The 15,257-nt window shown below is 34.9% G+C and overlaps 1 protein-coding gene across 2 annotated transcripts in view; it reads left to right on the forward strand.

Moving 5' to 3' along the window:
* TLL1 (tolloid like 1) overlaps window positions 1–15,257 on the forward strand; it is a 281,852-nt gene that overhangs the window by 132,739 nt on the left and 133,856 nt on the right. For both annotated transcript variants that reach the window (XM_081250937.1, XM_081250938.1), the window contains exons 7-8: window positions 4,218–4,323; window positions 11,805–11,929. In XM_081250937.1, the coding sequence (XP_081107063.1) occupies window positions 4,218–4,323; window positions 11,805–11,929 (231 nt within the window). The remainder of the gene's footprint in view (window positions 1–4,217; window positions 4,324–11,804; window positions 11,930–15,257) is intronic.

The raw sequence follows: 15,257 nt of genomic DNA on the forward strand, positions 1-15,257 counted from the left end.
AGAAGATGTGGCACATATATACAATGGAATATTACTCAGCCATAAAAAGAAACGAAATTGAGCTATTTGTAATGAGGTTGTTAGACCTAAAGTCTGTCATACAGAGTGAAGTAAGTCAGAAAGAGAAAGACAGATACCATATGCTAACACATATATATGGAATTTAAGGGAAAAAAAAAGTCATGAAGTACCTAGGGGTAAAACAGGAATAAAGACACAGACCTACTTGATAATGGACTTTAGGATATCGGGAGGGGAAAGGGTAAGCTGTGACAAAGCGAGAGAGAGGCATGGACATATATACACTACCAAACTTAAGGTAGATTGATAGTGGGTAGCATCCGCATAGCACAGGGAGATCAGCTTGGTACTTTGTGACCACCTGGAGGGGTGGGATAGGGAGGGTGGGAGGGAGGGAGTTGCAAGAGGGAAGGGATATGGGAACAGATGTATATGTATGACTGATTCACTTTGTTATAAAGCAGAAACTAATAAAAAATATATTTACTTTAAAAAATTTCTTTCAGCTGTATGGATTATTAACTGAGAATGGGGATATTGGGGTGGGCAGGATGAACGTGACATCAGGGAAACCTATTAGAAACTTAAATAAATCGTTTATAAGAGATGACTAAGTCCTCAGTTAGGGTGGTGTAGGCCAAGAAGGAGAGGAATAATCTTTCAAAAATATTTTAAGAGGAATATCATGTGAAAGCAAATCTTAAAGATTTTATTTTTAGGCAACAGGATGAATGGTGGCACCATCAAATTATCTAAGAAATATGGATAAAGCAACATATTTTTAAGAGGAAGAAAGACAAATAATTTCGTTTAGCATACCCTTGAGTTTGAGAAGCCTTTAGATAGTCCAAGTGGAGAAATTTAGTAGACAAAGGAAAGGTGAGTCTAGACTTTAAGATATCTAGAGATAGAAATTTGCTAGTGGATTTTACTGTCTAGGAAAATGTTGGAGGAAGAAGAAAATAAGATTGTGGGTAGAATATGGGGAACACCAATATTTAAGCAACATTTTGTATAATATCTCTCAAAAGATTAAGAAAGTTTGGTCTAAGAAGTAGGAGAAAAATCAATGAATGTGATGTTACAGGGAAGAGATCACTTCAAGAATAAATAAGTGTGGTACATTTGTTACAACTGAAAATGCTCTGTACTTTGTGATCAATCTTCTGTAAACCTAGGACCGCTCTTAAAAAAGAAAGCTTATTAATTAAAAAAAAAAGAATAAATAAGTAATCTGTAGTGTTGAAAGAGATGTAAATAACATCTATACTCCCAATATAGAAGACTCTAATGCCTAACCAGCTATCAAGGTTCATTTTATACTTTATATCATTGGGAGACAAAGAGAAAATAATATTTCTGAAAATTCCTCCAACTGCCAACTAAATGAAATTTTTTCTATCAACCACAGTTACTGTTTCCTCTATTATGTGGACAAAATAACTTATAAAGGAAATATCTTCCAAGAATGATTCTTGCTCTGAAATATAGGACTCTGGTTCAACATAAATATATGTAGCTAAAACAACCTGAAATATAAAAATAGTATGTAAATGTATAATACTTAACACAATGCTAAACAATTTATGGCTTTTCATATTTTTGAGTCAATATGACTCATAATGTTGACTCATATTTTGAGTCAACATTCAATCTAATAGAAAACAACAATTTATTGCATGAGATGTCCTGAGTATTTAGAACTCCATGCACATTTTGTCATACCTTGTTTGGATTCAACGATAATCTCAACATATGATTATTCTCACTTTTCTCACTCACTTGCAATCATTTGTATGTATGGACAGTTGGCCCTCCATATTCATAGGGTTTTGCATCCGTGGATTCAACCAACCTTTGAATCGAAATTTCTTATTCATTGTACTAAACCATTTCATATAAGGGACTTAAACATCCACAGATTTTGGTATCCAAGGGCTTCCTGGAACCAGTTCCCTGCAAATACTGAAGGCTGACTGTACTATAGCAAGGTAATTCTAGTATGAAAAATTCATATTGGAGAATAATCTTCAGCAAATTTGTGACTTACTTTGGCTCAGAAATTTTAGATCAAGTGTTATTCTAGGGCAACGTCTAATAAGTGTGGACTTTAGCTGCATTTATATGCAAAATTAGTGACTATGATAGGAACCAATTTGGTACAAAGATTGGATTACTTTAATCCACTTTAGAACATGCCTTCAAGAAGGAGATTGTTATTTTTTAAAAAATTGTTTAGGGTGAGTTCCACTGGTGCTCTCTATCTCTGATCCTCTTCTCTTCTGTTATGAAATGTCTGATTTCCTTTATTTGGACCAAGTATGGCTGTGTTCTTTTTAAATAGCACAAAACACTATGTCACATACATGGTAACTGCTCAGTTATATACATCAAAATGTATTACTGAAGTTGCTTCATGTTCCACTTTCAGAAATTTCTATGAAACATCTTGCTTTAATTAGAGAGTATACTCACATATTGTGTTTGAAATTTGATATCTCCAGTGGCTTATAGATTAATATTAAAAAATCAGCCCCACAGCTTTACAAAAATCTCACCTTATAGTTGGTTGTACTAAAATATACTTACCATGTTTCATGAAGAAGAGAGTTTTTAACAGTTACTTCTATCAAAGGTTGAAGATAATGCAGGGTATTTCCCGAGAATAGATGTAATACAGACAGACAAACCAGAGATTTGTGGAACATGTATTTCACTATATGGTGTGCTTAGTTCATTGAAAACTATGTATTGTGTGAATTCATTGTAAGGTGGACTGAAACACTTTACTCTGGGACTTGGGTTCTGTAACTTCAGGCTGATTGTTTTATCTTTAATGCTCAAGTGAGTATATCAGACTTCCTTATCACATGTAGGAAAGATATTATGCTCTGTGGCATCACTCATTTTTTTATTGTCTTTTGGGAAATTTTTAATGTAATATTTTTATATTCAGTTGTAATACAGCAGTTGGAATAAAATTTAAATAATTACATAAGTGTTGTACAATAATAGTTCTTTTTTGAACTCCAGCCTTGAATTTGGAAGCCTAATAACTCAACTTTACACTTTGATGTTTCAAAATGAGCTATAAAAGCAGCCATATTTGGCTGCTAAAATTGTGAAAAATGAATCACTGAAACCTTAACTCTGAGGAAATACTCTGCCTCTGGAACCACTGATGTAGATCTACACATTTAACACTATGTTATTTTCAAATTTCAAGAAATAATATTACAATACTGATACAAACAGGCAGTTGAGAAGTCTATTAACATGAAGATGTCCAGAAGGTAAAATAGCAGTCGTGAAAAGTAAAAAATGAAAAAGTAAGTTCCGAAGCATATTCTCTTGACCAAAAAAGCCCTCCAAGTAGAGCCTCCTTTTCATCAAAGAGAATCTTGTTTCAGCTGCTCTGGTTTTATCTTTAGTGACAAAGTCACATAGCAAATGCCTGCAATGTTCTGTGTACCTACAAATATAGTTTTTATATTTTTCCCAGTGTTTCATAGAATCTAACACAAATAGGAAGGTTTTTTTTTTTTGATCTTGGCAAATATAGTCATAAGAGAAAGGTGGGAAACATTAAGTAAAAATGTAACTTTTTTTTTTTTTTTTTTTTTTTTTTTTCTTTTTGCGGTATGCGGGCCTCTCACTGTCGTGGCCTCTCCCGTTGCGGAGCACAGGCTCCGGACGCGCAGGCCCAGTGGCCATGGCTCACGGGCCCAGCCGCTCCGCGGCATATGGGATCCTCCCAGACCGGGGCACGAACCCGTATCCCCTGCATCCGCAGGCGGACTCTCAACCACTGCGCCACCAGGGAGGCCCAAAATGTAACTTTTTATAATCACAATTTGTTAAAAAAAAACAGTAGTTTTAAAGAAATAAATATTTAGAGAAGGTGAAAGAGTATACAAAGAAAACAAATCCAAAACATGCTTTTGGTAATCTACCTTTTTGCCAAAATTAACTTAGGAATGAAATTCAATATTACTCTTTCAAGAAGATATTCAAGTGCAAGCAGTGGCACTGGATGTACCATTTTGCGAGTACCTGGGTGTTAGTGTGTAAATACAACATCATGAAGATCAGCGATCAGCATTTGGTAGAGAGCAGATAGAGGCAGGAAGCGCTCTTCTGTTCTGTTTTCTGTCTGTTAAGAGGCTTCTGAAATGTTTTCTGTGCCTAATTCTTAGGTCAAGAGTACAATTTTCTGAAGATGGAGCCTGGAGAAGTGAACTCGCTTGGAGAAAGATATGATTTTGACAGTATCATGCACTATGCCAGGAACACCTTCTCAAGGTTGGAGTCTCAGGTTATACCTTTTGACTTTTAATTCCTTTCCTCTATGTGGCTCCTCACAAAACTAGGCTTAACATTAGAACTAGAACCACTTTGAAATATTGCTGTTATAAATATACTTGATTGGATTTTGTAGCCAACAAGAGGCATTTGAGATTTTAAAAACACATTTTCACATTTCCTATCAAATAAATAGATTCTAAGTAAAAATTAAAATTGTTTGAATTATTTGATATTCTTAAATCTTAAAAAGTTCAAATAAAATGATTACCAAACCAATCAGCATGTTAAATTGGCAAAGCACTATTAATGGAAATTAGGCATTTCAAGTCAAATAGCAAGCTCAGTTGCTGAGTTGGAATGTTATACTCTCCATGTGACTTGTGTTTTTATTGTGTGTTTTCTGTTGCTCAAGTACTAATTTCACTTGAAAAATGCTATAGTAAAATAATTCTCAGAGAACATTTTAGGAAAATATTTTACTTCGTATACTTTCCAGTTATTAACCTCAAAATTATTTCATTAGTGACTGAATGCTAATTTTTAAGAGTGTAATAAATTTGGGTTTTGATCTATTTCATTCTAAACAAGATGTCATCAAGGCAATGGTTTCCAGGTAAGGAATCTGAAACTGTTAAAACTGTTGAAGTCATATCTTTTTCCCAATTTATACCCATTTTACACTCATGTCCATTCCACTCATTCTTTTCTGATCACCAGGCCCAGTTCACAACTCATTAATGTCTATGTTTAAAGGCAGGGTCAGGAAGAAGACAGTAAATTCAAGTTAATTCCCTGTTTTTTAAAAAAATTTGTGGTAATAAGTAGAGAAGGGTGTAAACAAACTCTTAATACTTGGATAAATATTTAAATTATGCTTTTTTATGACCAAACTTTATTATTAACATAATTGAGTGTTAATTGTGTTTTAAAAATCATTTTATTCTGAAGTATATATTTGTTCAAATATAATAACTATGCAAATACTTATTGTTTTTTGAATTGAATTGAAGTGTTAGTAGAAATACATCCATAAACTTGGCCTGAAATTAATCTTAAAGAATTATAAAGCTTTGTTTTCATGCTTGGAATTGAGTTTTCTTTAGAAACATGTGAAAAATGAGGATTTGGGTACCAGTTTAGCCAAAGTGCTTCTCTTATACTGTTGAGTTAAATTAGTTAGAAATAAACTGAGCTTAGATTCTTTGGAATAGAGCAGGTACTGGAGAATGGAACAGGTAATTTATTCTTTCTGTCCCTGGTAGACAATGAACCTATACCGAAGTTTGAAACATACATTTTCCCTTATCCTGTACTCCTTTTATGTCTTTAAATTGTTCCTTTTCCATAAAGCACGAAGTTCTTGCAATTTACAACCCCTACACCTAACTTTGGAGTTGCATGACAACTAGCCTTGAACTATTATTTTCTCTTATTGTTTCAAAATCTACCTATTCACTTTTCCCAAATAAACTTATATTCCTATAGTGAAAGTAACTGTATCTACCTGTTAGAAGAATTGATCCAATTCACATTATTTTTTTGTTCTGAATTTCATGAGAGGAAATATTTCGCACAGCTCTCAGCCACCACCTCCAAAGTATTTGAATTTTTTTATTATTGTGGTCAAGAAACCTCAATATCAAATTTACTGTATTATCTAATTTTAAATGTACAATTTAGTAGTATTAAGTACATTCACACTGTTGTGAAACAGATGTCCAGAAACTTTTCATCTTGAAAAACTGAAACCCTATATCCATTAAACAACAACTCTCCTCTCTCCCCCTGCTCCACCACCAGCCTCTGGACCACCTTTCCTCTTTCTGTGTCTATGAATTTGGCTGCTTTAGATACCAAGTAGAATCACACAATATTTGTCTTTTTGTGACTGGTTTATTTCACCTAGCATAAAATCCTTTAGGTTCATCTATGTTGTAGCATGTAACAGAATTTCCTTCCTTTTTAAGGCTGAATAATATTCCACTGGATGCATATACCACATTTTGTTTATTCATTCATTTGTTGATAGACATCTGAGTTGCTTTCACCTCTTGGCTACTGTGAATAGTGCTGCCATGAACATGGGTATGCAAATATCTATTCCAGATCCTGTTTTCCATTCTTTTGGATATATACACAGAAGTAAGTGGGATTGCTGAACTGTATGGTAGTTCTATGTTTAATTTTTTGAAGAACCTCCATCATTTTTTTCTTAGATGCTGCACTATTTCACAATCCCTTCAACAGTGCACAAGTGTTCCAATTTCTCCATATCCTCACCAACATGTGTTCTTTTCTGTTTTGTTTTTTTAATTTTTTGACAGTAGCCATCCTAATGGGTATGATGTGATGTCTCATTATGGTTTTGATTTGCATTTCTCTGATAATTAGTGATGTTGAGCATATTTTTATATGCTTGGCCATCAACATCACCAATTACTAGAGAAATGTAACTCAAAACTATAATGAGGTATCACCTCACACTGGTCAGAATGGCCATCATCAAAAAATCTACAAACAGGGCTTCTCTGGTGGTGCAGTCGTTAAGTATCCGCCTGCCAATGCAGGAGACATGGGTTCGAGCCCTGGTCCGGGAAGATCCCACATGCCACGGAACAGCTAAGTCTGTGCACCACAACTACTGAGCCTGTGCTCTAGAGCCCGTGAGCCACAACTACTGAGCCCGTGTGCCACAACTACTGAAACCCACACACCTAGAGCCCGTGCTCCCAACAAGAGAACCACCACAATGAGAAGCCTGTGCACCACCACTCGCAGCAAACAGAGAAAAGCCCACATGCAGCAACGAAGACCCAATGCAGCCAAACATAAAATAAATAAAATAAAACAAATAAATTTATTTTTTTAAAAATCTACAAACAATAAATGCTGGAGAGAATGTGGAGAAATGGGAACCCTCTTGCACTGTTGCTGGGAATGTAAATTGATACAACCACTATGGAGAACAGTATGAGGTTCCTTAAAAAACTAAAAGTAGAACTACCATATGACCCAGCAATCCCACTACTGGGCATATACTCAGAGAAAACCATAATTCAAAAAGGCACATGCACCCCAGTGTTCACTGCAGCACTATTTACAATAACCAGGACATGGAAGTAACCTAAATGTCCATCAACAGAGGAATGGATAAAGAAGATGTGATACATATATACAATGGAAAAAAAAAGAAAAAAATCTCCATTCAAATCTTCTGCATATTTTTAAATCAGATTACTCCATTTTTTTATTGTTGAGCTATAGAATTTCTTTGTATATTCTGGTCTCTTATCAGATATACATATCTTGCAAATATTTTCTCTCCTTTTCACTTGATTGTTTCCTTTGCTGTGCACAAGCTTTTTAATTAAAAATCTAGTCCCACGTACCTGTTTTTGCTTTTGTTGTCTATGCTTTTGGTGTCATATCCAAGAAATCATTGCCATATTCAATGTCATGAAGCTTTTCCCCCATTCCCCCATGTTTTCTCCTAAGAGTTTTAAAATTTGGGGTCTTATGTTCAGGTCTTTAATCTCTTTTGAGTTATTTTTATATATGGCTTTGATAAGGGTCTAACTTTGTTCTTTTGCACATGGATATCCAGTTTTCCCAACATCATTTGTTGTAAAGATTATCTTTTCCCCATTGAGTCAATACCTTTAACACCATTGTAAAAGGTCATTATATACACTAGGGTATATTTTATTCCTGTTCAATTCCATTGTTCTATAGGTGTGTCTTTATGCCGATATCACACTGTTTTAGTTACTTAAGCTTTGTAATATGTTTTGAAATCTGAAAGTGTGAGTCCTCCACCTTTGTTCTTTTTTTTCAAAATATGTTTGGCTATTCAAGGTCCTAAGAGATTATATATGAATTTTAGAACTGTTTTTTTTCTATTTCCACAATAAATGCCATTTTGGTTTTGATAGGGATTATGTTGATTGTTTTGAGTAATGTGAACATCTTAACAAATAAAGTCATCCAATCCATAAATATAGAATGTTTTTTCCATTTGTTTGTGTCTTCTTTCATTTCTTTCAGCGATGTTTTGTAATTTTCAGTGTGTAAGTCTTATGCTTCCTTGGTTAAGTTTATTCCCAAGTGTTTTATTCTTTTTGATGTTATTTTAAATGGAATTGTTTTCCTAATTTCCTTTTCAGATTGTTCACTGTTATTGCATAGAAATGCAACGATTTTTGAGTGTTGATTTTGTATCCTGCAACTTTGCTGAATTAATTTATCAGTTCTGATAGTTTTTGGTTGGACTCACTAGGATTTTATACATATAAGATCGTGTTATCTGCAAATGGAGATCACTTTACTTCTTTCTTCTCAACATGTATACATTTTGACTCTTTTTCTTGCCTAATTTCTCTGACTAGGACTTTCAATATTATATTGAATAAAAATGGTGAGAGCAAACATCCTTGCCATCTTCCCGATCTTAGATGAAAAATTTTCAGTTTTTCATTGAGCGTGATGTTATCTGTAGGCTTTTCATATATCACCTTTTATGTTGAGATAGTTCCCTTCTATTACTAGTTTGCTGAGTGCTTTTATCATGAAAGTGTGTTGAATTTTGTCAAATGCTTTTTCTGCATCAATTAGATGAACATGTGGCTTTTGCCCTTCATTCTGTTAATGTAAGTATTTGAAGTTTTATAGTTTCTTCTATTCTGAACCCAGATAGTCTATAAAAGTTTTAGTTGTTTTCATCAATATTTCCCATGAGCAGATTTAGGTACTTATTGTGGGAAGAACAGGGCTGCATATAGGGGGCTTTATATGCATAGATAATTTGTAATGTACATGGTTGCATACTGGAACTGCCCATTTCTAATAAGAGAATTGTAAAATTTTATGAAGTTTTATGGAAAGCACAGTTAATTCACACTTCTAATGTAGGTAAAACAAATGAAGATTAGTAAGTGACCCCATCTATGGTCTGTCTGAAAGAATGTTCAGGAAGAGCCTACATTGCTTAATGTCCTGGTTGTGGAAGGAGAGAATTGTTAACTTTCTGACCACAGAGAAAGATCAAAAGAATGGGTGACTGACACCCATACAAATGAAAGTCAGATTACCTCCATAGATTAAATGAGCCAAAATTCATCATTCTATCGCCTTTGTTTGAATGTATCTTCTCCAAGATGTCCTTGACCTTTTAAAATTGAATCTTATTTTTTTTTGAAAACTGGAAAAAACAATTTTTTTCAAAAACTATGGGGTTTTTTTTTCAAAATAGGAATAGAAAATAGTGAATACTCCATTAGTACTGAAGTACTGCAGAAGTTGTAACACTTCACTAATTTGGACTTACCTACTTAATGTATCTGTTGATTTGTGCAGCAAAGTTGAATAATAACTTTTCTCAGTGCTACCCTGTAGCTCAACTTCCCCTTCAGTTGCACTGGCCTAGCTGGAGTTGTATTTTATTAAGTGTATGCAAGCTCTCACTTTTGATGATCATTAGTTCCCCCTCCCCACCTTCATCTCAGGTAGTATACATATGGAGTTTTGTAGAGACTTAGATTTGGTTTTAAAATAGTTCCAGTATCTATTTGAGTTATCTGGGTTTTACCTAAAGATCACCACTCCTACCTAGAAGCTAGGGAGGTTAGTCATAAATTACTTATAGATCATGTCACACCTCTGTTTACCATCATCCACATATTAAGAGATTTCCTCAGGTTAAAAGTTAAACTTTGACACTCAAACAAAGCATCCTCCAATCTCAGGGTTTCTGTATTTCTTAAAGTTCTTTCTCGCTGTGACTCTCTACTCCCAGTTACCCATATTTACCTCACCTTCACTTCCTTGATGTTTGGCTAAAATGTCAACTTCCAAGTGAGCTTTTCTTTGATCACTCTTTTTAAAAGCTATCCCATCAGTGGATAATCAATATTCATCTTCTCTTCCTTATTTTCCTCCAAAGTATCTGTCACTACCTCAGTTATTAATCTTTGTAAAAGACTTTCTCCCTCCATTAGAATGTGAGAATCTTAAGGGGAGGAATTTTTGTTTCTTTTATTTACTGCTATAAATTCATGTCTATCGGTCTATTATAATGCTCAGTAAATTTTATTTATTTATTTATTTTTGGCCACGCCACACAGCATACAGGATATTAGTTCCCTGACCAGGGATCAAACCCATACACCCTGCAGTGGAAGCGTGGAGTCCTAACCACTGGACCACCAGGGAATTCCCAGTAAATATTTCTTAAAGGAAGAAAAAGTAGAGCTAAAATGTTGTTTGTTTGTTTTGCGGTACACGGGCCTCTCACTGTTGTGGCCTGTCCCATTATGGAGCACAGGCTCCGGATGCGCAGGCTCAACGACCATGGCTCACGGGCCTAGCCGCTCCATGGCATGTGGGATCCTCCCGGACTGGGGCATGAACCCGCGTCCCCTGCATCTGCAGGAGGACTCTCAACCACTGCACCACCAGGGAAGCCCTAAAATGTTGTTCTTTTAACCTGCAGTTTAAATACAATTTTTCGTTTAAAAATTTTGGAAAGAAGCTGTCCCATCATTCATCCTAGTTTCAAAGTTTGTTTTTTTTAATAATTGTATTTAATTTAAAACACTTTTATAAAAAATGTCTCTTTTTATACAATACTTCCTCACCATTTGGAATAGTCTCCCAATCCATTTAAATTTTAAGCTCAGTTACTTTCTTTAGAGCTACAAATGTTAATATTCATTGCAAAATTAGACTGTATCTTTAGTTTACTATATTCACAATTTTTAGTCATGCACAGCAAGTTTGTATCACAACCTTGGGTGTGAAAAAGCTCAGTATCTGTAGCTTAGCATTATTAGTGCACTGCTTAGTTAGGGTTTTTTTGCTTATAAATTTTACCATGAAGTTTTTACACTATATGTATATGTGTGTGTGACAAAATTATTTTGCTTTAAACTTCCTAAAATTTGACACTCTTTGTTTTTCCTTGTTCTTGTAACATATACTGTAATAATTTGACTTCAAAAAGTACTTAGGTTAAATTAGTAGTTTAATTTAAAAATATTAACATACTTGTTTTGTTTGACTTTTACAAGTTTAGTAATCTAAAAAATATTTATTATAAGCTGTTCTTAAGAAAATAGATCTCTACGAGGAAGAATTGTTTGACAACTTGGTAATTTAAGTATTTTTAGATCTTGAGTCACCAAAACAAGAACCATAGTGTACTTGATAGGGACTATATAGAATTTTAGATTTTAAAAAACAAATAATATACATTTTTAAGGAAAAAGTGAATGCCATCACTGACTTTATATTAACCATACACATTTAGCACACAATTTTCTACTTTGATGAAAGTATTTTGAAAGTCTGACACACTCTTTAAGTCTTAACACTGATATATTTCTCCTTTGATTGGTTTGAGTTTGAAAAAGAAATATATTTGTAAGGAATATATGTGTCTTAATTTGGTGACTTATGTGTGACTTGCTTCTGATTTTTTTCAGGGGGATGTTTCTGGATACCATTCTCCCCTCACGTGATGATAATGGCATACGTCCAGCAATTGGTCAGCGAACCCGTTTAAGCAAAGGAGATATTGCACAGGCGAGAAAGCTGTACAGATGTCCAGGTATTGCACCACCCAAACTCAGAAGCATAATTGTGCCTGATAGTGCTCTTACAGATGAATAAGCCACATTTTTTTTTTTATTTTGTGGTACGCGGGCCTCTCACTGTTGTGGCCTCTCCCATTGTGGAGCACAGGCTCCGGATGCGCAGGCTCAGTGGTCATGGCTCACGGGCCTAGCTGCTCCGCAGCATGTGGGATCTTCCCGGACTGGGGCACGAACCCGTGTCCCCTGCATCAGCAGGCGGACTCTCAACCACTGCGCCACCAGGGAAGCCCGAGCCACAATTTACTCAACTGTTTACTTGTCTCTTTTCATGCTGGCATGTGACTGACATATTCAGTTTAAAGTTGCCAATAATAAAATGAAATAGGAAAGAACTCTGGAACACACATTGGTATAATTAAAAACAAATTGCTAGAGATCAAATTTAAAGAACAGGGATAGTAAGCTTTATTTCTTTTTATTTAATTAGTAAAAGAGAAAAAAAACATTGTTTTATAGTTGTTATTAAATGGTTGCATGATTTCATAGTCAAATTAAGAGCTTCCTTGCCAACATAAAAAGAATATCCTTTATTTCAACTTCAGAATTGAGTCCTGATTGATCTTTTCTTCCAAACAGCATCATTAACAGTATATAAATTTAAATTTAATTAAGTGGAATTTATAACTTTGTTGCAAAAAAATAAGTTCTAACCATGTTTCTAGTGAACTACTAAATATTTGCTATTAGATAAACTTGTGAAAAAAGATTAAAGGAGGGTCTTAATAACAATGTTCCAAGGGAACACTAATGCATTACTGGTCCAAGAAAGAAAAGATTCTGCTTCCAAACTGGAAATACTTATTACTCTATGCACCTCCTATATACTCAAAATGCTTGAAATAGCTTATATCAAAGATACAGGCTTGGTCTTCCCTGGTGGCGCAGTGATTGAGAGTCCACCTGCCGATGCAGGAGACACGGGTTCGTGCCCCGGTCTGGGAGGATCCCACATGCCATGGAGCGGCTGGGCCTGTGAGCCATGGCCACTGGGTCTGCACATCTGGAGCCTGTGCTCCACAACGGGAGAGGCCACACCAGTGAGAGGCCTGCGTACCACACACAAAAAAACAAAAAACAAAAAACAAAAAAACATGCTTAACTTTGCTTAACACAACTTTTCCCAAATTTTTTTGTTTATGGAAACTAATACCTATGGAATTCACTTTTTGTTCCAGATACTAAGATCACAAGTGTTAAAATAACTATAAACGTTTTAACTGGCTGCTATTCTAATAATTTGTGCTGATATTCAGAGATAAGATGGGTATATTAATCACTGAAGTTTTACATAGGCTTTGCTTAAATTTTTTTTATATATATATTTAATTATTGGGAAGTTATATTAACTAAGTTTACTGTGGTTATTGGTACCAGTCCAGGAAACTTTCTTTGTAGAGTACAAGAGAGGGCTAGCTGATTCATTAACAAATGTAATATTTGCTCATTAACATATAGAAACATCTACATGGGGCAGAGAATGGTCTTCATCTTCCCTTTATCCCGGTAATCAGCAGTCTGCTTGTGAAAGAGATACCCTCTGGTGTGTGTGTGAGTGGTGGTGCATCTTCTTCTCTTCATAAATGATTCACTTGTTCTCTTGTTCTCTCTCTTTTGGGGGGCCTTCTTTTTCTTGTGACTCGCATTTTCTAAATGTATTCTTCTCTACTTGGATCTAATTTTAGACTTACTTTCCTTTTTTAATTTCTAAACTCCTGAAGCTGAACTCTTCTTCTAATACAGTCTCTTGTCTTTATTTGCATTTTCTCTTAATATAGTTTTTCTGTAGTCCCATGAACTTTTGTCTTATAACTACTTCATACTTATGCCAACTGTCAAACATAATATTCTCTCAGTAAATCTTCTTTAATTAAATGTCAAGCAACATAAAACTAGGAGAAAATAAAGTACATTAATATCTAAAAATAAAGGAGCTTCTGAGGATTAGAATGTTCATTATTATATAAAAGTGTATGTGTATTCACACATGAACCCACATACAAATCTATGTTTACAAATTTAAAATTGTTGTTAAACATACAGTATATGTACAGGATATCCACATCTATGGATGCACATCTGTGTGGTTGCAGGGGTGGAAGACTAGTTTCAGTGTTCACGGAATTCGAATACTAGAAACTTTTTAAACACTCATACATTAAAATTATTTTTTAATTAATATGAGGTTCTTTTTAGTTACCTAAAATATTAATCTCTTTAATTCCTTATATAATGCTCTGAGATTCCAGCCAGAATACACTTGATATATGTGCTTATGTACAATTCTTGGTTAAAATATATTGCCAACATGCAGAAAGAATTTAGTTATTTTCCCAATTATTCATGGACCCATTATTTTTCCCCCATAAAACATTCCTTAGTTCAGTTGATGGTACCACACATAGATCTTTCCAAGCCAGAACCTGGAGGGCATTCTTACTTACTTCCTCCTTTCACCTCACTTCCCACAACTAGTCAGTCCTGCTGCCTTCTTGGTATCTATCTCACATTCTTGAAGTGAATCCCCTATCCTAGGGATCATCATCTTTTGTCTGGATTGCTACAATGCTTCCTAAGTAAGCTCTTCCCTCCATCCTTACATCTCTTTAGTTCAGTGGCCACACTGCTGTTCAAGTGACTTTTCCATATGTAAATCTTACTCTGCTTATTTTAGGATAAAGGCTGATTTCCTTCTCAATGTCTCCTTCAAGATTTTCCCTTGTCTCTTCCCCCAGCCTCTTCTCTAGTTATTTCCCTTACAGCCTAGTTTCTCACCTTTACTTCATTCAGTCCCTGACACTACAGTATGCTTGCCTCTCACTTCTTCCTCCAGCCAGAAAATTCTTAACTGCCTCCTGGCTAAATCCTAACTCATATTCAGAATTTGGCTCCTATGTAACCTCCTACTTAAAAACTCGCTGGTCTCCCAGGATTCCCATGTTGATAAATGCTTTATTTGATTCTGGCCTTATGTCTTACTCCTATAATCATCAATTCACTTGTCATTTCCCACATTAGAGTATAATTAGAGTATAATCTTTAGGATTGGAGTTAGGCTTTTTCCTCAGGGTATTCTGAATCAGATATAAGTTAGGTGCTCAATAATTAGTTGTTGTATGACTGAAATAGTTGCTTTAATATGGGAAAAGTACTGCACCAGATATTATGGCCACAGAGAAGGAAGCACAAGTTATACACACAAATAACCAATCATCTGTGGTATTATACAGACAATATTACTTGTTGAGGAAGTAAATCTCATCAGTAAAGGATGCTAAAGCAGTT

Source organism: Mesoplodon bidens (genome assembly GCF_964165515.1).
Source record: "Mesoplodon bidens genome assembly, chromosome: 1".
NCBI classification, from domain to species: Eukaryota; Metazoa; Chordata; class Mammalia; order Artiodactyla; family Ziphiidae; genus Mesoplodon; species Mesoplodon bidens.